The sequence below is a fragment of the Bombus bifarius genome, unplaced genomic scaffold, assembly GCF_011952205.1.
Source record: "Bombus bifarius isolate JDL3187 unplaced genomic scaffold, Bbif_JDL3187 scf7180000010252, whole genome shotgun sequence".
NCBI lineage: Eukaryota > Metazoa > Arthropoda > Insecta > Hymenoptera > Apidae > Bombus > Bombus bifarius.
In genome coordinates this window covers 184796-210007 of record NW_022885576.1, presented here as the reverse complement: position 1 = coordinate 210007, position 25212 = coordinate 184796, and the positions used below count along the sequence as shown (strand labels likewise).

Genomic DNA, 25212 nt, shown 5'->3' with positions numbered 1-25212 from the left:
TAAAATAAAGATCTCCCAACCATATTTAATAGTGACATAATTCAAAAGAAAGTTACGTCTAAACTTACAGTAAACTTCTCTAACATAATATTTCAATACTTATAGAAATTTTATTATTATAAAATATCGTCATGTTATATTTGACCACAATCTAAAAAAGAATAATGTATTTTACACTAAACCTACCAGTGTTGGTCAAATTGACCATTTACAAATTTTTACAAGAATTTAACCATATTTAAATGTTATCATATCACTTCATAATTTATGACTTTTTACAAAACATGCATACAACATACTTCTTGGTATTTACCTCGTTTGCTTTTTTTCTAAGAAAAAATTGTACTCTGTCCCGCCTATTGCGGGCGGTCAATTTGACCGGTCGATAAAATATTTTATTTACTCTTAAAATAAATGCAATTAGTACAAATAAAAGGCCATCTCAAGGTCAGATAACAAACTAAATCAGTAATAAGAATTAATAGCAACTGTTACGCCCGTAATCTTGTTATAAACAATAATCCATCCCTCGATCAAGATTGCCACCAGGTGTCAAAACATATCAACTCAGGTCCATAATAACCCTAAGGAACCGCCATAAAATTTAGCATTTTTTACGATCAATTGTTACAAACATTTTAAAAGTTGAGAAGTTTCTTAGGGTTATTGCTCATTCCGATAAAACATGGGAAAAGCGGGATTTACCCATGTTCAATGGTCAATTCCACTCTTGAGCAACCGTTGGTGGAGAACGGCCAGCATCCATCAATATTTTCATATAAATATCGCCGTTACAAACCATATTCTCATTTGCTATTGTCCTTTTGACCAGAATACATCTCGGTTTGGTAGTCAATCAGTCGACATCTAACCTTGTTATTTCTAAAACTCAGACAGAAAACATCTCAGAGCGTTTTGTGTAAAGTTGCTGTAAAAGAAAAAATAAAGCATATATAATTTGACAATAGTTTTGTATGTCGTATATGGTATTATTCTGTGATAAATATTTAGCCTGAAAATGTCAACACTTTCCAAAAAAGAAAAAAAAAATTATTAAAAAGAATAACGGGCATAGAAGAAGACCGTTCAGTATGCGATGAACAAGAAACTTCAGCAACTGAAAACAGTATGGAAACACATGGAAAGCTATTTACAACCGAAGCAGAGTTAAGTATTATAAATAAGCTTTCACGTCCAGGGTAAAAACGAAACAAATTATCGTTGACATCAGAGAGTGAGACTGGTGTAGAGAACCAATGTATCGAAACTGGGCCCGATGGAACAGTTTAGAAAGAAATAGATGCAAGGCCTAAACCTGGCAGGGCATCAGTTCATAATATTTTTAAGGATATGCCAAATGGCATACAATGAAAGGACAAGTAAAGGCGACATTTTATCTTACCATTGATCACCGTATGAGGGATGATATAATAAAATGTATGGAAGAAGAAGCATTTAGAGTATTGGGGACTAAGAAGGAGCTAGATAGAACAAAGCTGGATGCATTTATTGCCCGTGATGCATATCAAGCAAAGAATTTAGATGTCTTATATTTGTGAAATAAAATTTGGCGACCTGCATTTTAAAAAAAAAATAAAGTAACTCTTAATTAAGAAACAGACACATTGTAATTGTAATAATAGATAATCGAAGTCACTTTTATAGAATGTTTATTAATATAACACGTCAAAGAATTTGGTAAATATAAGAAAGATCACTAAAAGTTATGAAAAAGATTCTTCTGAATTGTACTTTCCAAAAACATCATGACTGCTTAAATAGGATGCGATAGTCATTTTTCAATTACATGGTGTAATTTCGACCAATTGCGGGGAGACGTAATCGCGAGGAGAGACGTCAACGGGGGTCGTAAATCCCCGTTACGATTATAACAATCGACACCACGAATTGATCGATCCCCTGATTTCCGTTGAGATAATAGGGGTGATTGAGTTTGTATAACACTGTGATTCACAGAATTATAAATTATATATTTCCAACACTTAGATTACACTGACGTAGAGAAACAAATAGTCAACAACTTGTCGCACGAAGATGCGATAGATATGTACGCTAGAGCAGGGCTCTTATAATGGAAATTAATGTATTAATGGACTTAGCACTATAATATATTTAGGAGAGAAGATGTATGTTCGACAACACCGAGAACCGACAAAAGATTTGCGTGAAGTATGCGATTCTCGCGCTATGTGTAGACTGCCGCGTTAGACGTTAGTTTTTAGACTGACTGTCGCTCCTTTTTTCATACGGAAGAAAAGTTCGGTGTGGGTGTGCCCCTGTGCCTAAAGAACGCGGATTCGTTGTTCCCAATTTCGTTAGGAAAAGTGAGGGTAACGAACCGAGGTGTCGATTGGTCATGACCTGCATTACTGCTCGAAGGGATGAGTAGGGAGTCTCCTACCATCGTGGTGGATAGATGACTGTGTGCGTGAGAAAAATCTAGCTTGTTTTATTACAGGGCTATTCAGATTTTCCTCATGGGTGCATACCCGCTTTCTCCGTGTTTTAAGTGCGACTAATAAACCCAAGGACCTCTCTAAAAAACCAGATGTGCGTCGAACATACTTTTAGGCTTAAGACATTCTTCAGGACAAACGGATTGACGACACATGGCGAAACAATACAGGAAAGTGAAAGTTATGGTGGGCCCTTAGGTTTATTGAGGGTCGAAGTGACGTTACGCAGGTCGGTTGTTGTCCGGTCGCGCGGGCTGGCGTCCAGATGTTTTAGGCGGCGTAACACATGGAAAGCATAATTTTTACTGGCTTTATTGGAGTCGAAAATGCATTATATCCCTTCTTCTTAAAAGCGAAATTTTATTCCACCGTGAATTCTGTGTTCATGAATGCGTTGAAATGTTTAATATAGAAAGGAAATGAGTCGTCTAGCTACTCGTCAATTTTATGTAAGGTTCTTTGCCGTCTACGCTTTTAAAAGAGATCAAGTTGGTGGAATAGGTAAAAATACAAATTTTATTTTATGCAAAATACAAATTCTATGCATTTAGATTGCTGCGTAAACATCGCGTGTCATTGTTCGTAGATTTAACTTTATTGGAAACAAGTTCTACAATTCTGCAAATTCCGAAATAACTCGTGCTCTGTTCAAATTATTAGAAAAAAATTGTATTAATGTTAAGTATAAGAATAAAAGGATTGACCGAGACTTTGATTGACTCTTTTTAAATAAAAAATACTAATAAAAGATTTATAATAAAATTTTTGTTAATAACAATATAAATATACGTGGTTAATAAGTAGCGTCGAAAAAAGTTTGCTCTTTGCTACGGCAAAAGTGATCGAAACTTAACTGTTATTTCCAAGGTGTTCATAAGCGGGAGTTCCCGCTAGGTATCTACTACTATTCCGAGGAGGACACGTGGGACCTGTGGCGATCCCAGCTGATCAACGAGGGAGGCGAACATCGAGGCGCGGAGGCGGTCCTGCCAAACTGGGAGGCGTGGAGAAGCCGCCACGGCCTCCCCCTCACATTCAGGATGACCCAGGTGCTCACGGGACACGGCGTGTTCGGCGAGTACCTGAGGAGAATCAGATGAGAGACGACAGACATCTGCCGCCACTGCGGAGAGGGCAGGGACACAGCGCAGCACACCCTGGAGCTCTGTCCGGCGTGGGAGCTGCCCCGCTACACTCTGCGGCACGCCATAGGAGAAACATTGACCCCCTCAGTGATTGTAGAAGCGATGTTGAGAGGGTCACAGGAATACGAGGCCGTCCGCCTCTTCTGCGAGCGAGTTGTGCTCGCGAAGGAGCGAGCGGAAAGGGAGAGAAAGAAAAACTCTCACCCTTGTAGGATAAGACTATGGAGAAGGATGGCAGTCAGACGACCTAGAGCCACTCCACCGCCGCTCCACGGACCACGACGGGAAGGAGCGACAGCGCTAGGGGCAATGATCCCCCCGCCCTAACGCCAATTCAATAGTCGGGAGGTATTAGGACTGGCTCGAACAAGAGGACGCGAGAAGGGGATGCAACGGAAGTTAATTCATAAGAGGTTCCTGTCACACTCCTGTCACACGCGTAGGATGGTCATCGTGGAGTTTTAGTCGGTAGGAGTCCGACATTACTCTGCTGTTACGCGATTACTGCAGCAGCGGAGTGTCCATGAGGATTTCTCCACGTACAAAAAAAAGGTATCTACTACTATTACTAGACAGCTTGTGAGATTTCCTGGTATGCCATGCTTTTGGAGCTTCTAGAGGAATACCTTCGATACTTGCAGAAATTGTAACATTGTAAGTAACTAATACTCTCCGTCTCCATTCTCGTCCCCGTTCCCAAATTTTCATATTTTAGATAATAATAGCGTAGCTGCTATGTATTTCCATCACGATACCAGTCATAAAAATCATTAGAAACTGTCAGAAATATGAGAATGTGTGTATCATCGTACAGTTGATTAGTTAAAAATTCAACTAATACTGCATCGTAGTTAGAATTATATGAACACAGGTTCCGTTAAAATAACTCGATAATATTCGATTATGTATATTCGTTCGTACACGAATTGAGTATTAAGGTACGCAAATCCAATCAGTCACGGCAAAGATATCATGTAAACTAATCGGGAAGACGTGTAGCGGCGTACACTTAATTGGAATTGATATGCTCTACAATCGACATGCATTCGAGAACTTTACTGATCTAAATAGGTTTCCAACTAATTATTTCACCAAGTTTCTCGGCTTACCACGATTCGTCCTATCGGTTAAACTGTGCGCAGAATCGCAGAAAGCTCTGATTTCGAGTGCTGATAATACTCAAAATAGCAACCAATTAAATGTGTCTGATAGCGATTTGTGCTTAAATTCTATAAATAACCCGTTTCTTGTATTGGAAAATCCTGCATAGTTAAATATTTAAACCAATGTTCGAAATTTGATGTCCCCAATTAACTAGTGTTAAAGTATGGAGATGATTTAGAGAGGTATTACAAAGAACTTCATTGTAATATTCACATAACTTAGCTCGCCACGTAGGCTACTCGCCGGAGGCCCAGGGCACGAGATTTCACACTGCATTTCTCTCTTTTGTCTCAACGGAGTCTTAGGCCATCAGACGACGCTCACATACATATTAAGGATGGGATACATACTCGTGTGTGTTTCCGCTCTACGTTCCCTCACTCTCGCACGTACAATACAAATGTACTATATATTCAACAATTAGTTTTTGAACTCTCACTTTTATCTATTTTTAGTTCATCCCCTGAGCAAGTACTCTACATAATAAGTATAATTTAATTGAGACATTTGTTACTATTATCGCACTAGAAGAATTTCGAAGAAATGGCATGATAAACTTACCTGGCTTTTCATCGGATCTGTGTTAATCTGACACATGTAGCGTCCCTCGTCTTGCTCTTGTACGTTCTTTATGTGAAGATTCCAAGTAGTATGGTCTCTATGAGATACCGAGACCCTGTTATTGTGAGTTATTACGTGATCGTGGATCGCCTGGATCGCCTTAGTATCCACTTTCAGCCAACCAACCTATGGAAATATTTATCTATTACAAGAAAAACGATGCAAACAATTAAATTGACAGTTTAACGTCGATACGGTATTGCAATATTTTAAACGTTCGATCGTTCAATTTACTGTCCTATTTTCTAACCATAACTTTTCTCACAAACAAACATTCTACTTGAAGGAAAAATTGTGTCGTACAATGCCAATTGATTATATCGTTACGTAGCTTCCAATTCGAAAAGAAGATTCGCAAAATAGTGTTTCAGACGCAATGAAACAGCGGTTGCTGGGAGAGATGCGGCAGAGTGTTCGCTTCTTGAAGTTAGCTTTAATTTAATTTAGCGAGCAATTTACTAGAGCCAGTGGCATGTAGGTTGAACCAGCTAGTCAAATGTAAATCCTCAAGCCAGTCAGATCGAAAGGGTTAATGAGACGGTAGCACACTGAGCAAACGAGAACGATCAGAGAGCACAGACGTGTTCATAGATTTCGATGGTCGAGAACACCGCAATTTTCCTATAGACTGGCCGAATACGGAATGCAAACAAGCCGGATACGTACGACACGGACGGGGAGACACGTATAGGTGGAGCGTATGCGTCTTCTATCTCCTTGGTCAAATTTTGAAACGATATTTGCATTTTCCTTAGAATATTCCAAATCTTGGGAAGTCGCAGAGGCGTATTGTGGGGATCTTGAGAACGCTTGTATTAATGGAAAATGTGTTATGGGGTGTACTGGGGCAATGCCGTAATGGTGTTCGAAACTGTTTCCGGAGAATGACTCTCTCTTTACTAGAAAGATGTAGTTGAAATTTGTTTTCGTCGTATCTATGTATAAGAACCAGAAATTCTCACGGCCAGTTAGGAAACCGAGCCAATCTGTTCATCGTTTAAAAATATTGAATTTGAGTCAAAGTTATACATAATTGTTATAATTAAGTTATAATTTCATACACATTGAGATTTTGTCATTTGCTTTTTTTTGATAATGTCTCTTCTATAATATTAGTTTTATTTCTGGCACTTCAAATATAAATCTGCAACTTGAACAATTCTATTAGAATTTTTAGAATATGATGCAGTTAGTTTAATTGGTTGGTTTAAGATATGATCGGATAGAGGGCGTTGTATTACGAAACATTCTAGCAGAAATTGTGTATGCACGGTTCAGTCGCATTGTTGAACTTACCGTGACTCGGCATTAAGTTGTAAATAAAAAATTAGCTGCGGCAAATTTGCTTGTTACCACTTTACTATCGCATAATGTCATTAGACTATCGCAACTAGATTATTTATTTCTTTATAACTGTGCCAAAGTGTTCTTAATGGGAGGGAGCAGGCTTGCTGTTATACAACACCTCTTGCTCACCTTCTGTGAACAGCTACCCTTTGAATTTTTGACGTCGTCTTTTTGCTATTATCCATCTTCTCATTTGTCTAATTCGTTGAAGTTGATTTTTAAGCACAAAATGCGCTAAGAACATTCTCAAGTACATGTTATACCGACTAGTCACATATTTAATAAGTTATTTATTTCGGATGTGTACTATTGACTACATTTTCATTATCTTCGCCGAGATACAGGATAGAAGACATTTCTACATATTTTATTATTTTCTATGATTGTATGAAAAAATTCCTTAAAACAAAGTTATAAAATGTTTTCGTTTGGAAAAATTTGGAAAGAAAATTGTATAAAACGAGTTCACTTTCAATTCACTGCAAAAAGCTACTACGATTCTTTGTCTGTCAATGAGACATAGAAAGATTTGAATAAAATGCAATACCATAATTGCGACTCGTAATGAATCTTTAGTAAATTCTTGGCTTTTTACAATGGATGAAACAATAGCGTCGACGAGGGAAAAAAAGTTAAACGAATAAAAAATCTGGCCGGTGTACGCGTGTCCCACCTTCATCGAATGAATTTTCATTAGGGGTAACTTACCCTGTAGCCCCCTAAATGATTGACCAGACACGTAAAAGTTGCGTCCCTTCCCAGCGATACCGTTACATTTTGGATAGTATCAGCGAATTCGGGTGGAAAAGCACCGCCTGAAACAGGTACGATGCACGTGAAAAACTTTTTAGATTTGCATATCTTGCTCCCTGCAATTTAAAGACATGACGTTCATTTACTAAGTTAGATACACTTGGTAAAGAATTGTAGAGCAGTTATAGAGTAGAGAGCAAGAAATGAGATAAGTTTTGTCTAGTAAACGGAAGATTTCATAGTCGCGGAGGATTGGAAAATTCCGTGGTTCTAATTAATTAGCAGATGTAGGAGAGTTTGTGCTTTTACTTTGACACTCCTGCTCCTATGAGAAAACATATCTTCCTTTCTAAAAATTAAAATATTTCCAATCGCGAAAAGGAAAACATATCGATTTTAGTAGTTCGAATACTTTAATTCAAAATATTGCATTTTAAAACAAGCTACATTTGTGACGTTTGTCATTTCGAAACGATGTTTATTATACAACAATCTATAGGAACGTTAAACGACTGATATTTGAATCTGATCTCATAAAACAGCGTATGAAATTAAAAACATAGAATCGATTTCTATTTCCAGGCTTAATAAAATACCTGAAGATGAGAATAGGACGGTTTTCACCATGACCTTCTTTCTAATTTTGGTAATAGGTGGAACAGACACGATAGAACGGTGCGCGATTTCGGAAACGGAATAACATTCAAATTTGCTTAGTGCACTTCATATGTAATAACGTTGTTACATTATTTTGGTACTTAACGAGCCACCGTTATTTACGATTTATTATTTGATAGATTGATGCGCACAAGTGATACGCTTTTCGAATATTTTACTCGTAGAAATGATGTTGCTATCTTTCCCCTCTTTCCTCTATTTTCATCTATTTCCCTGCATTGTGTACGTATATACGCATGCGGGCTTCTATTATCATATCCTTTCTAAAATTCACCGAATTAAGTATACAAGTTCTTTTTAACATGTGTAATAACTATAAAAATCAAAATTACAAAACAAAAATGAATTTTGTAACGGATAAGCATTCGAAATGGTCGTTGTAAAGAGAGCTGTTGGATTAGATTAAGTTCTGACATGACACGTTACATGATATTTTTGAGAAGGTTATTATATTTTATTTATAACTCACAGCCAAATGTTTCATGGTTGCTCAGATGATGATTTTTAGACTTTTGCTTCTGGACGCTCGGTAGTGGCGACGAGTCTTAAGCACATTTATGTAATACTTTTATAGATTATTCGAGTTAATTTATTGTCAACATATACATACGTGCAAATTGTCCAATAAAAATAAACGGTCACTAGATCAACCATGAATCCGTGTTGTATTCTCGTGTATTTCGGTGAAATTTCCGTATAGTCTTCACAACACTTATCAATGGAAATATTTATATTATAAGAATAGATTATATTTAATATCGTTGTGTATGTTTATCCGTAAGAAGGAAAACTATTCATCCCTCGTTGGGCACTAAAAGACGCAGATTTTGCAATCGCAGAGCAGATGCTTTAGTAGTTAATGCGGTCATACATCGAACTTCATGTTTAATTTTAGTGACGCAGCGCGTTACAGGATAATTTGATACAAAATAAACGAGCCATGGTTGTACGACGCCTATAATATTAAATGCCTTACATTTCGTACGATATTAAAGGGTACTCGGTTAATCCTAACTAGCCCTTCCTACGAGTTCTTCATTGATGAATTTCGAAGTTATGCGCATTTTATCTCATGTCCTTCGCGCGCGTTGCTTCACGGAAAACAGTATGAAAATTATGGAATTTATTTCGAAAAAAATTCGACGAATTTTTATAAAGTAACGCTATATTATAGGATGTACTAATTAGTGTTAATATATTTGAAATCTTCGTATTCTACGTACTATGTTCAATTTTTTGAACCTGTATATTAAGATGATACGGATTGTTCACACGATAGAACTGTAACCACAACTGTGTTCTTAACATCGCAGGGTTCAGCATAGATATTAGCAACATTTAATAACTTAAATGTAAACACAGATCCAGATAATGATAGTATCAACCCTTGCTTTGTGAAATCATGTATATTTATAACGTCCAGAATTCTTCGGGCAATCTTTAATAAATTGGTATAGATTTCTTCCTTCACAAGATGAAGTAATAGCTATTTTAAAAAACATTTTTTGGAAAAAAGTCATTGAGTAAAAATTAATTTTTATTTAACTGAAAGTGTTATAAATAAATCTCAAAGAAATTTCTCAGAAAATTGAACGATTAAATGATATTAATATCTAACTGTTCTGATTACGAATAATCATTTATAATGATTAATCTTTTATGGCTACCGCTAACCATTATCGATGTCGGAAATTTAATATTGATTACCAATGACCATCATGACTCGAATTTTATTTTGGTTACCGATAACCATTATCGATCATGAAAAAATTCTTTTGTTACTTTTCTTTTCACAAAACTTTTTTTGATTATATTAAACTATCGTCAATTCTTATTAACATGAAAAAAAATTATAAAATTTATTTATTAAGCGAGAAAGATATGAAAATTTATGAAACAAAGAATAAAATAAAAGATATTATAGTACAATATTTTTATTAACACATATTAGGCAGTTAACGCTCCTGGGAAGCGGCGGGGTAGTGTCGGACTTTACCGATTAAAACCCCACGGTGGTCCGCCTGACGCTCAACAGGGATGCGCCGGGACCTTTTTCGAATTACTGCCAAAGCACTCCTGCGTCTTCTCCCACTTTGGGGGAGGTTAGTTCGGGCATTGGAAGGGACCTTCCCTCTCAACGCTATTCTCTGGACCGTCATACAATTCTGAGTAGATCCCAGAAACTCCTCGGCGTGTCGACCCCTATGACCACCTAGGGCGGCGTAGGGCCGCCCTTCAGCGCGGAACCCTACTAGGGTGGGATGTTCTCCCGCTCTGCCCACTCCTTTAAGAGCATTACTCCTTCGCAATAGGAGCGGATTACAAGGAACTCCTGTTGTCCCCTCAGCATCGCTGTCACAACTGACGAGGGGATTAAGCAATTAACTGTGTTCGACGTATATACACGTCAATCCGAAATTTTATTTCGGCGCGAGTGATGTGTACATTCGTCGTGCAAAATAAAAGATTACCATTTACTATAAAAACTGAAAATTTTAGTAAAAAGTAAAATAATATAAATGATGTTTTGTGGTATATCCGCTTTATACTTCCAGTAGAACTATTATGTAGTTTATAAAGAAGGAAGTATAAAAAACAGAAGTGTTACGTCGTGTGAGATGATCCGTACGACGTCCTTCATTGTCTGACCGTGATAGCAACAGTCAGTTCAATAATTATCGAGAATGCACCTAATAGCTTTATTCATAATCAACTCACCAACTGGCAGCTCTTTAGAGAAGTCTTTAATCACTCAACTTCAGCCTTAACTTCACTAAAAACTAATGAAGATATCGAAGCAGACACGGAATACTTAAACATGAGCATAACAAACGCTATCCGCTCCTCCATTCCTACTAAGGCTTCTATCAGCAAACGTGAATATCCCCATTACATATTAAAAAAATAGCAGAAAAACATAGACTAAGAAGAGTATCGCAGACCAAGAGAACATGGATAACAAACGCAAACTAAACAACGCAAGTAGAAAGCTAACCAAAATCATCAAAAATTACAAAAATGACTGTTTTCATAAATATCTCGCCAATTTGTCCCCCACAGCTGACTCCAACTACTCACTATGGAAGGCCTCCAGGAAACTCACGCGCCCCCCGCAAGTAATCCCTCCAATCTGCCGTCCGCAAGGTGGATGGGGGCGTAGCCCTATAGAAAAAGCCAACCTGTTTTCTAAATACTTGTCTAAAGTATTTAAACCCCACTTCTCCAAAGCTGCCGCGGACATTACTGAATACCTGCACTCTCCCTTCCAAATGCCTCCTCTTATCGAACCCTTCACTTCTGCAGAGATTATAGAATCTGTGGCGGATCGGTATCAACAGGACGCCGACAGGTCGAGGCATCAACGCGGCGCAACACCTCCCGGGCGATCCGCGGGTACCAACCGCCAACACTAGAGGGCTACGACGACAACGAGTCTGTCTGTCTAACGCGCTAGCGGTCGAATATACGAGCGATTGATATAAATACCGCACCTAGCGAGACTCCCTCTACGTCTAAGGCAGGGGGACTACCGGGCACAGCCTTACTGACGAGTCCACCGGTAGTCCCGGGACGAAACGCTCACTCTCTCCCTTTTTATCCGCCTCAAATCAATCAGTCGCCTAAATCCAAAGAAAGCAGCAGGGCACGACTTAATAGGCAATAAACCAATCAAGCAACTTCCCATAAAAGGGATTGCACTTATCACGTCGATTTTTAACGCTATTCTTCGCCTTGAATACTTTCCTAAGGTCTGGAAAATCTCACTGATTACCCTCATCCCTAAACCCGGAAAACCGATATATGAAACTAGCTCCTATCGCCCAATCAATCTTTTACCTACCCTATATAAACTATTCGAAAAGATGCTAACGAATCGACTCATTCCACTCCTAGAGGATTTGAAAGCACTCCCAGATCACCAATTCGGCCTTCGGAAACAACATTCAACAGTAGAGCAAATCCATCGCATAACCCACATGATCAGCCAAACCCTTGAAAAGAAAAAATATTGCTCAGCGGTATTCCTAGACATTCAACAGGCATTCGACAAAGTATGGCATGAAGGGCTACTATACAAACTTAAAAAGATCCTACCTCACCCCTACTACTTCATCCTAAAATCCTACTTAACCAATAGACAATTCATTGTTAAATGCCTAGACGCCACTTCCGCAACATTCCCAATAGAATCCGGCATACCCCATGGTAGTGTCCTCGGACCCCTACTGTACTCCATCTACACTGCCGACTTACCTATATCAAACGAGATAACAATAGCAACATTTGCTGACGACACAGCGCTATTAGCTACTCACGCAGACCCGGTAATTGCCTCATCCACTCTCCAGCGATGTCTCGACTCCATGGAAAAGTGGTTTCATGAATGGGGCTTCAAAATCAACGAAAAAAATCCACACATGTAACCTTCACGCTCCGAAAACAAACCTGCCCCCAGGTCACCATTAACAACACAATAATTCCTAGCAAGGACTCAGTCAAATACCTGGGCATGACCCTGGACAGGAGGCTAACTTGGAAGAATCACATCACAGACAAAAAAAGCAACTCAAGGACAAACTCAATGAATTCTATTGGCTGACTGGCCGACGCTCCAACCTAAGCACACAGAACAAAATTAGCCTCTACAAGACCGTAATAAAACCTGTCTGGACCTACGGAATCCAACTATGGGGAACAGCAAGTAACTCCAACATTGAAATACTTCAACACTTCCAATCGAAAACGCTAAGATCCCTAATTGATGCACCTTGGTATGTAACCAATGAAACAATACACCGCGAGTTCGAGATACCCACAGTCAAAGAGGAAATAGCAAAATACAGCGACAGATATAGCAAAAGAGTCAACAAACACTGTAACCCCCTAATCACTGGACCACGTGATACGACGGACCAGATTCGCAGGCTGAGGAGGCACTACCCGCTAGACCTAAACGCCAGATTCAATTAGTTATCTAAATTAAGTAAGATTTACTTATTTATAATACTTACTTAAAAATTATACTTATCTATAATAAGTATTAACTTATTATAAATAATCAGCCATGTCACTGCGCCACGCCAGAAAAATTACTGAAAATTCTCAACGCGAGAATTGATTGTAATTTTAATAAATAAATAAAAAATAAAAATGTATAAAAATACTCGTAACTTCGTCAATTTTGCTCCAATCAACTTGAAATTTTGACACAATATTCTTAAGATGTTGTGCATGCAATTAAAGAATGCAAAAAAAAATTCTAAAACCTTACCCCTCGCCCCCCTTAATAAGCCTAAGGAACCACCACAAACAGAATCTTTTTAACGGTATCTTTAATCCTGCAATTATTTTTGGTTTATGGCTGGTCCTTAGAACAATCCTTAGGTTTATTATACGCTCTTAAAAATCACGGAGGAAGCAGGTAGTTATCTAACAGGAAAAGCGGGTATTTACCTAACGGGAAAAGCTGGTTTTTCCCATGAACAAGGTCACCCACGAGCCACATTGGTAGGAAGTTTCCTCTTCCTATCTTCATTCATTAACGTTGGCTATAACCAATGGGCATCGCGAATCGTTACTCTCATTTTCCTAATGAAAGGTGTGAACAACGAATTCGCATGCTTAGTTCAAAAGGCACACCCACACCGAGCTGTCCTCCGTGATAACACGGGAACGAACTACACTTAATCTCTAGACTTGTTCTCAGGACTTGAGCTACACTACAGAACAGTCACCGCATCTCTAGACTTGTTCTACAAACAGTTCGAGTAACAGTAACAATCGAAGCTCAGAAGTAACAATCAGTCATCACAGTCGCCAAAATCGAAGACATTCAATCTACAGAAGTCACATCAGCATAGTTGCCAACACGAAACGAATCTCAGGTTGTACTCACTCGTAGTTTGGCAGTCAACATACGCATAATTATATAAAATATTGAAGTTATTGGATTGTTGAAAATATATATTATAACCTGTTAATATCAGCGTTATACTCATTCAACCTTATTGACTTAATCGAGATAAGGGATCGATCGATTCGTGGCGTCGATTATTCAAATCGTAACAGGAATTTACGACACCCGTTGGCGCACTTCTTCGAGATCGCGTCTCCCCGCGAACGGTCGAAACAAGAAGTTTGATTATTTGATTATGCTCTTTGGTATATGTATATCTATGGTAATATCATTATGCCCCGTATAATGTATTGCTTTTTATAAATTCGGTTAATTATTTTCCTCAATGCATCGGCTATTCCCCGAATTGCTTTGTGTACTTTACTTTATTATTGTTTGACAATTTTTAAGTTTTTAATAACAATACCTTTTTTCAACAATCAATTGTTAGCTTTTTATCGAATAAAAATGTGATCCTCCCTTGTTTTGCTTTAATTTTTTCGTAAAATTTATAACAGGAGTATTTACTCTGCTCTCGACGTGTACTCGTCATTGTTTGATTTTATCTGCGCTCCCCGTAAGGGATTTTCGAAACTAAACTCCGCAGTTAAAGGTTAATATTGCCTGTTCTTGCTGTTTGCGGGTGATTTAAAGCTGTTTCGTGCCATTGATAATTATCGCAGTCAGCTACTTATGTAATCGAACCTTACCAGCCTAGAATTATAGTTGATTCGAAATAAATTAACTCTTAATCTATTTAAGAAACAGTATTATTCATTACACACATAGAAAAAGCACTACATACATTTTTTTATTGCATAATTAATTTTCTGTTGTCTGTTGTAAATAATATTTATGATATTGACGTTACCTTTTCGTCAAACCTCTCTTTTGCTAGATACCTCTTCAATAAAACCAGCAGTGCATTTAAAACTTCCGGTTTCCCTAACATACGTAGTCATTAGATTATTTAAGAACGTTAACATGTACATTAAGAATTCTGTCTTATTATCCGTGTATTCCTCCTCACTTGCAATACTGATCAGCAGACTCGCCTTTCTATCAGTATTACCTTTGTAATATGTTTGAAAATACACATCGATTTTTCCGTCTAGTCATCTGCGGTTAACGTGTTATCACGTTTTCTCGGACATGCAAAATCAGTTAAATTTATGTTTATTTATGTTTGATTATGTTTAACTTAATAATATCACATAAAGTACGACAAAGTACCACAAGTAAAGTACCACAAACAACTCGTAACCGAATTTGTATGCTAAAGAGTTATATACACGCGAATAATAATAATGATGATACATGTATATTATTTATCATGCAAGCTCAACGTTGATATGAGAATACAATTTCTGAAGCATCCCGATATTTACGATATTTTAGTTGTTATGCGTTTCAATCACAATAAAGTGTTGATGCATACTTCTTCATTGAAAATGTACAAGCAGTTTTCCAGTATCGATTATACAATTTGCTTACGCGAGATTCGTAAAGCTATTAGGTTGGCAAATAGAATATTTCATCTACGCATAACGAAACATTTTTGCGTTTCGCGTGATGTGTATTGGTAAATTCGGTTTGTAACAACGTATCTTTTAAAAAATTTTCTTTGAGCAAAGTTTTCAACTGCATAAATTTTTAAGCACATACAACAAAGTATCGATATCAATGTAATATATTTTACAATAATATAAACATTTAATTCATTTGCGAGTTACAACAATACAGATAACAACATTTACGATATATATTATAATACAGTAATTTTACTTTTTTGTCTAATTACAAGTGAACAAACTTATTTATATGGAATTAATTTATAGCTAACAAATATGTAATTTCATAAATACATACATGCTTCGTAAAAATTAACGTACCACCATTTATTTAAATTTTTCATTTATTGTTAGATAAATTGATTGTACTAGTTGTATTAATCGGTATGTCATTTTCAGCGAATAGAAACGATGTAAAATTTTGCAATTTTATTAATTTATTCTTTCGGAAATAACTTGTTTTCCAGGTGAGAAACTTTAAAGTCCTTCTACATACATACATGTAACTAACAAGTTTGCTAGAGACGCTTCGTGGTTTTGTAAGTTTCAAGAGCGTTGAATTCCGAACAAAGAATCGTACTTTTTGCTAGTCTGTTAGATGCAATTTGGTTGTAGCTTGTAATTATTGTAACTGCTCGTTGTTACATCTGACATGCTAATCTAGAATCTAAAGTACGTTTTGCTTTGTCGTCATCCATTTTTCCGTTTCACTGGTCAATAATATAGTATCGTGGGCGAAAGGCCTAAGAGATATCGAGCGAACTACAAACAATGTCGCGAGAAAGCCGAAGTGCCGACAGGCCCAATAATGTACCGCCGGTCCTTCAATCGAATAGTTTCGCAGAAAAAGCCTGCGTGACCCTGACCACTAGCGGTTGCGGAATACGTGCGTGGTGGGGCTAAGACAAAAGACAAAGGGATGCTAAGAGACAAAGACGAATCAACAGTTAGTGTTAGTTGAGAAGTCAGAGAGTCCGAATTGAGTTGTCGAGATAGTGTTGCTAGCGTTTTCCAGAGAGTGTGGTCTGCGTGAGAAAAAACGTTGGAACCGTAGTGACGAGAGTTGCAAATCAACTATTTAGTTGTCTTAATTATGGTACGTTATTGTGACTAGTTCATGTTAAACAACCATCGTTTCCTGTTTAACCAACATCTGTTTAATCCATTTATTGTAAATAAACTAATTGTAGTAAGATCCTACAATAATGCTAATTTTTTTTAGCAGTATCCAAAAAATAAATCAAAATATTTTATCCGAATCGTTCAACGGGACAACAAGAAATATTCGACAAAAAATCACAAGAATATGATTCCTTGCCCAATTACTTTTTATTAAACATCATTTTTCTTTTTGTGATAAATAAGCTCAGAGAAGTTTCCATGACAATTATCGTCGCTGTCTTACAAAATTTTTGCTCAAAAGCTGCTGTTGACAAGCAGAGTGCAAGACTAATTAGAAGCTGCCGGTTGCAGAGGGTATCACAAGGGCATGAAATTACAATAATTAGCTCGACGCTATCCAAGCTCGAGACTTTTAAATCCCTTTTCTGCGTCATGTCGAAAGTACACAGGGAGGAAGAAAACAAATGTTAAGCGACAACAACTAACAGAAAAGAACAAGAAGGGCATGGATAAGGAAAGGGAAGGAGAGAATGGAAAGTTTAAGTAAAAGAGCCGAACTGAGAAGTCGCGAGATAATGAAATAAGAGGCACGACACATTTTCTTTCGACGGGGCAAGGTAGCGCTCATCAGGTAAATTGCAGGACAAAAGGGGCGGAAAGATTCCGGAGCAAAGATAAGCCCAGAATCAAGCCGTGAGATCTTGAAGAGAACAAGCTTGACCTATTTATCTTATAACAGCGATAATAAGATAAAAAAGTATTATAAGTAGAAATGACAATCGCCGTGGGACAAGCAGTCTGCCGAGTGGCAGGGAGCAAAGTAAATTGATGGTGGCTGTATTACGTGGAAATAAAAGCGAGGAATAAACACTCCCTCAGCACCGAACCGGGAAGGAATAAGATTTTTGTATTGAGTCTGAAACTGGAAGCTTTTGTATTATTTTAATTTGAGATTGGCATAAATTCTTGAATGGCCCTCGATGTGCTTACATTCTTTGTTCTGACCCGGTTTTGAGAAGTTGCAGGAAAATGGACTGGCTTCTTGCATTTATTCGAGAATAGGAGTACTAGCTATTTTCATGAGTCATTCGTAAAGAGTGCTCTTTCCATTCGAACAGAGGAAAAGAAATAATGTGTATAAAATAACACAATTTTTCAAGGAGCGACGTGCATATATGTATCGCTATTATATATATCTTTTAGTTTATTTTGAAAAAGAAATTGGATTGAAGTAGCTAGGATTCATATGTACTCTTTAGCGTGTAGGTACTTTCATACAATGCGTGTAAATAATTACAATTTTGCATCAAAAACATTTATACATATTTAGATAATTGCACAAACAGAATGACCGAATTCTCACTGATGACAAAATGCGTCATTTTGACGAATTTGACAGCTTTAACAATGTAGTTTGAAAGCACTCTATTTCCTTAATTTAAAAGAACATGAATATAGAAAGTTGAATCTGATATTACATAGTACTCTTATTTTCGAAATGTCTTAATAGTACCTTGTTATAAAAATTTGCTGTTTTAAAATAAGAACGTTTGATCCTTGAAATGGTAAAGATAAATTTCGAGAAACTTGATTTTTGTTCCTAATCGAATAAGACATACACCAAATTTTTTTGCGCGGGATGGTACTCTTTCTACTTTGATATTATAATATCGTTACTAATTCTAAACGTAACCTTAACTGATCCATCCCAAATAGCAAACGACTTGGTATTTCACCAATCGAACGACAGACAGAATTGTTTGGTCCAAACTTTACCTTATTTAAAATTTTAAATCACTTCTGAATATTTGGATAATTTTACCAATATGAGTGCGATAACGCGGTTAAAACGTCAACATGTATGTTGCGTTGGTATGAGGTGTTACGATTGCGATCAAAACATGTTCCTAACTAATTACTATTTAAGAAAAATTTTGAATATGTCCGAAGAGGAACGGGTCCCGCAATCACTTATTATATGATGGGGTATATTTATAATAATATAATTACGAAAATAGGCCCTTAAGTGTTTGATTGTTTCGATTGCCGTTGTAGATTTATAAGGGTGAAAATTATGTGAAACCGTCAATCATTGACAATATGTATTTCATGACATTTTGACACACTCAAAAACCGACAAATTCTGGAAATATATTCAATTACTCTGTTAATTCCTAAACCACTGTGGCATGTCCTAATTTATTGTACGTCATTCTTCATTGATAGTAAATTATAAAATAAAAGCCTACCGTTGCATCGGAAAATTTTTTATATACCAATACGTCGTACCTATACATCGTACATATATGTCGTATATACCAATTCGTAATATTTTTGGTTTATACTAATTGTCCTCTTATTTACTCATTCTGGTTCGTGTCACGTAACATTCGTGATGAGGAAATAGAAGAAAAAGGAAAGAACTGAGCAACAGCTCAACTTGACTGTCCTTTTATATTTTTATATGGTTTATTCCAAAGGTGGTTAAGTACAATATTACAATGTTATGAAGTAGCGAAGTTACAAGTATTAAAGTGGTTGTTCAAACCGCGGCCAAGACCATGCCCAAGACTGGTCCCGTGGTCGAATACTCGCAGTTTTATATGTTTGAGTTTGTAGCAGTTGAGGGGCAAGGAGAGGATCCTGAGTGCCCTACGTGATGGGGGGAAGTTTAGTGCTGGGCTGTGTGTAAAGGTAAGGTCAAAGTCTAAAAGTTTATTATCAAGAAGTGTGGAATGACGATGACAGTTAGGCCTTGACCTAACCTTTGCACATGGTCCAACACTAAATTTTCCCCATTACGTAGGGCAGTCAGGATCCTCTCCTTGCCCCTCAACTCCTACAAACTCAACATATAAAAATTATTTTAACTTCGCTACTTCATTGTAATATTGTATTTAATCACTTTTGTGAATAAAAACCTACAAAAATATAAAAGGACAGTCAAGTTAAGCTGTTGCTCAGTTACTTCTTTTTTTATCACGAATTTACGTGACAACGCCGACGTGCATTACTGGTGGGTCACACGTGTCTGTTCCGTGAGGCGGAGCGCATCACGGTGGGTCGCACTTGTATTTCACAAAATAGATAGTACAAAATAGGTTCATGTTATTTCATCTCAACATTATAAACAGATATTCAATAATAAGAACATAACAATTGAATATTATAAACTTAACATAATTATTTACTTTTTATGCAATTTTTTAAAAAATGTTAGAGTGCCGGCTGGTCCTTACAACGATTACAATATGCCGATACTTTTTTGGCATTATTCGTGGCATACTCTCTACCTTTTATTCTAGAAATACGTTTATAACGTTGTTTACACCACCGTCTCGTTTTTCGCGCGGGCCCTTGGTACGACTGCAGAAAATGTGAATGATTTTTAGGCTGTACTTCATTTTCACTTGGTATTTCGTCTCTGTGGCGATTCACTGTACTTAAAAGGCGATCAAACTTTTTTTCGCGAAATTTTAAAATTTTAATACTTTTAATATCCCATTTTCTATATATTAGGTTGTTCGAAAAGCTTCTTTTGTTTTATAAGGAAGTAATAGACGCACAATGTTTTTTGTTTTATATTAGTTTATTGAATTATGCACGAACATAATAATAGTAATAGAACGAAATGGAACATGCCTAATTCAATAAAATAATATAAAACAGAAATTGTTGTTCATCCATTATTACCTTATGAAACGATAGAAATTTTTCGGACAACCTAATACATACCATGCATTTACGAGGCAAATCCCGCATATTAATTCTATTACAATTTTTTTAACCATTTTACGGTTCTACGCAAACAACTATAATAGGATGACATCTCATCGGATAGACCAGCCCCCTTTTTAGCATCATTATAAAAAACAAAATGTCTGGCTTTAATTTACTACTTTTCCCCTGAATAAAAATACACCTGTGATTTTTGGAAGTAGCTAGCATATATACTGGCCTTTTGTGTTTAGAATTTTTTTGATTGAATAAATTTCGTTGTTATTGGTTCTGGGTTCAAGTTCTATTAAGAATAATGGTAATGGTTGCTTCGTATCGTATCTTGTCATATTGTTCTTGTTTGATGGCCAATTTTTGTTAGTTCGTCACTTAATGTTTCTGTGTTAATTTTTGGATGTAATCCTCTTATAATTATTTTGTATATGCATTTGTGGTATATAGCATTTTTTCCTTTAATTCTTTGATCACTTTCCTATAATTTTCTGGGGTGTTTGTTTGAAGTTTTACCTGTTCTAATTTTGTTTGTTTTATTGTGTAATTATCCTTCCCAACTATATTGTTTAGTGGATCAATAAGCGGGTCTATTATTTGCGCCTCAACAAATATTGGTGGTGGTTTTGTAATGTGTGTTGGTTGAGTTGTGGTTTTGCTTGTTGGGTCATCGTCTATTTCTTCCGTTAGCGAGCTGAAGGAGTTTCTTAATGGTAATTCTTGCAGCCATCGCTGATTTTCTGTGTCTAGATTACCTGTTATTTTTCGTTTTTTATTGTAGCTCGCCACCTTCCAGCTTTCATCCTGTTGAGTTGTTTCTTTATTGGTTTCCATATCAACTTCGATTGTAACTGAGCAGTCCTGTTCTTGGTTTATTTGTTGACTTGTTTTTAATGTGTTTGTTGTTTTATTTATGTAGCATTGTTCGTCTTTGTTAATAATTTTTATCGGTGAGATTTGTTTTTTCATGTTAGGTTTGCTTGTAGTCTTCTTAGTAGAAGACACCAGGGTTTCCACCATTTAGTTATGGGTGTAGCCGTTCGTAACTTTCTCTTCCCCACTCGCCGCACTTTTCTGAAGCACTGTTTTTCACGTCCGCTTAGCTCGGCTGCTCGGACAGAACTGTTATAATATTTGAAAGGAAGATTCGAATTATCTTCTATAAAACATTATATATAGGAAGTGGGATGCGAAACTACTCTTACGAGTGCACTATATAAATAAGTTATTCACATGTAGGTAGAAAAATGTTCGCAAAGTCGATTTGTACTGTTGAGAAATTATTTTCCTTACTTTAACAGCTTTGGTATTGTGTTTCCCTATATCTACTTAGTATTTATTGAATCAAGGAACATTTTTCGCTGTGTGATTGTTATTGCTACCCGCATTTTGTAGTCTTTTAAGTTTTAGTTGCTCCAATTCTTCGGTATTCTGTAATTTCTCGTTTGTTCTTCGTATATTTTTCTTTTCCAACTTTTCTATATCTTACAATTAGTTTCCTTAATATCCTAGTTATCCTATCTCGACTAAAAGTTCTGTCGTCCTTCTAATGAATCGGCTTTCCACTTCTTGTCTTGCTTATTCTAGTCTTTCATCTTTCTCCAATTCGCTTCGCTTGTTTCTTTTTAATTGACATTGTTTCTAAAATACCGCATTTTTGTACATTTATTTTGTGTCATGTTTTCTCTTTCATTCCTATCCAATTCTCTCCGTTCTTTTTGTTTCTTTTCTTTCTTTCCTTTTCTTTTACTTTCCAAAGCAGATGAAATGAGAACGGACACGAGCGTGAACTCAATTTCAAGACGAACCTGTCACTATTACATGCATGCTACGTACATTTCATTGCACAAGTCATAAATATCGATGGTAAAATGCAATGCTGGAGAGGAAAACACTTAGGATTGCAATACTCTTACTGCAAATATTTATGAATAGATAGAAGAAAATTACGAAAACTATCGCTTTCCATTGTCCTTATATTAGTTTCTGTAACGTACAGAATCCACTTTTCTTTTTTTGTTGAAACTATAGAAAACCTACGTCCCTTCCGATTTTGATGATTTTTAAATGTGCTGCAAAGTTCAACATTTTGAGCAACTTTCTTTTTTACATATAACTACTGGTCGGGAATAATTGCCGAAATATTTGCAAAAAACTATGGATACCACTACAGTGAATTCTGCTTTATAATTGTGTGTCCATAGCGTATGCGTCTGTATTAGTTTCCAACAGCCGGATAGAGTGACCTGGTCGAAAACTACCACTAATCTTCTGTTTATTTATACAAAAGAGGATGGGGTGAGCTCGGGTAAAGCTCCATGTACAATTGCATGCCCGGGACTGTAAAAATGTCTGTTATAATTCAATTAAAAATGAATGTCATCGATGTATCAGGTTTGAGATAGTTTTTTCAATTCGGCCACTATGAAGCAACCTGCAATGCTTGCGTGCAATAAGAAAAAATTTATTATAAAAATCGTAAATGAATTAATAATTGAATATTGAATATTGAAAATTATGAAAAAAAATACTTTTATTATTTTACGCAAGCCAGATTAAGGAAACTAACTCAAATGAAAATCCAATACATTGATGATATTCGGTTTTTATTCAATTATAACAGACATCTCTTACAGTCTCACATATGCAGCTGTGCACTAGTTAGTTACTCGAGCTCCTCCAATTCTCGTTTAAAGTGTGTATGCAATTAATAGAAGAGAAGAGTTAAGTTATTATATCCGTCCACCGCAAGGTTGCTGGCAACCGATGCTAACTCATATGCCTTTACGAACGCACAATTATAGGTAGAATTCAGTATGATGGTATCGATAGTTTTATGCGCGCATCTCGAAAGTTATGGCCGACCGATAGTTACATATACAAGAAAAGGTTGTTCAAAATATTGATTTCAGCAACATATCCAAAAATTATTTATTATTATTACAGTTTCACCCCTTTTTTGAACTTGACCGCTAAATTCGAAAAGTTTTAAATAGCCAGAAGTAACTACCGCACTAACAGTCATTTACTTAATTTTTGACATAAGAGCTTTTCACTTTTGAAATGATGTTCCTTAAGGAAAGACAAAGAAAAATATATTGACTATTTTAAAGGTCTATAGTAGAATACCGTCCTGTATATGTATGTAATATCGTGATGTAATATGTTTACAAAAAGTGGACAATAGAGATGTTAATCAGACAGAAAAAGACGGTTGTTGATTAACTTGAACTATTCATACCAAACGTACAGAACACAGCGCAATCCACACTCTCTCGGCAACGCCACTCGCAACCTCCGTCTCCGCTCGACTCGCACTCTGCTTCTCGACTCGCACTCTGTTTCTCGACTCGCACACTGTTTCTCGACTCGCCCTCTGGTTCTCGACTCACTGTTGTCGCATTCTATTGCCCTTTTCCTAGGCCCACCGCACACGTGTTCTGCAGACGCTCGTGGCCAGGGTCACGTAGGTCTTTTCCACGAAACTATGCACTTGAAAAGACCGATGACACATTGATGGGCCCGACGGCGCCTCGGCTCTCGCGACACTGTTCATAGTTCGTCCGATATTTCCCAGGCCTTTCGTCCACGATACTACATGTATAGCTATTGTTAATCTTGTAAGGTAATCTTGTAAGGTAATCTTGTAAGGTAAGGTAAGGCAAAAATGTGTTGGTCTAACCTTATGCTTATAAAAGCTGCATCTAAACAGTTACAGAATTAAAATGAGAATTAAACGACAGTATACCTGATTCAGTTGTACATTAACTTTTGAAAGTTCTAATAGTAAAATCACCATCTGTGAACGACAAAATGAAAAGTTATGTGGTTTGGGTGTGTAATAAACGATCAAAGATTGTTGAAGAAACATAAATTATCATAATTTTATTCGTGAAAAATTAGAGCGTAGCAGAGGAGGAAGGGGCAAGTGAAATGTGCATCCGCAGTTAATTATTTGTTATTGCTTCGATGAAAAAAGAAAAAAGGAACGAAAGAATGTACCGGTTTCCTAAAATCCTATTGATAACTTTTCATTTCTTCATTTTTCTTCTGTTTGTTTTCACTTCATCTCGATTGCTCTTTAAAACGTAAAAAATTTCATCGCGGCCGTTAAAACGTTCGCGGCTCGAACAAGGCCATAAATAGCAGCCAGAACTGATTCAATTCAATTTGTTTTTGAGTATAGCTGCTTATTCTTGAGTTGAATAGCCCCTCCCTTTTCGCTTTGCTGCTAATTAAGCAGGCGATAAGCACAAGTTCCCAATTAACTAAAAGGCTCCCTTCATGAATTCACACCTTCCTTCAGAATCTTATTTATCCCATTCACTGTTGGCCATTGTTGTTCAATATTCGATATAACGAACATGTTGAACTCTTCGCGCCCGTTGCCCTTTTTACAAGTTCACCATCCTTAGCTAGGTCAGAATTATTATTTCTCGTAAATCTGTTCCCATCGAAAATCGTTTTATAAGCATGATTTACTCGAGTCTTTCTTATATCTTCTTCTGAACGTCTGTTTGGATACCTTTGTCGAACTTACGAAAGCACTTTGAGCTTATAGAATTATTCAAGTAATTGATAATTCACAGAAGATCTTAGTTTTATTGAAAAATTATTTCTTTTATATGCGTGCGCCTGTATATGTATGTGTATATGTACAGAGTCAGGTCGGACGGGTGGTACAGGATACATATAAGATTAAGTAGGAA

At 36.7% G+C, this 25212-nt stretch overlaps 1 protein-coding gene across 1 annotated transcript in view; it reads right to left on the bottom strand.

Moving 5' to 3' along the window:
• The window catches only part of LOC117216226 (lachesin-like), a 65199-nt gene that overhangs the window by 32939 nt on the left and 7048 nt on the right, over positions 1-25212 (bottom strand). Inside the window, exons 2-4 of the mRNA XM_033462804.1 lie at positions 20807-20820; positions 7463-7578; positions 5348-5533 (exon numbers count right to left, since the gene is read on the bottom strand). Coding sequence (XP_033318695.1) covers positions 5348-5533; positions 7463-7578; positions 20807-20820 — 316 coding nt within the window. The remainder of the gene's footprint in view (positions 1-5347; positions 5534-7462; positions 7579-20806; positions 20821-25212) is intronic.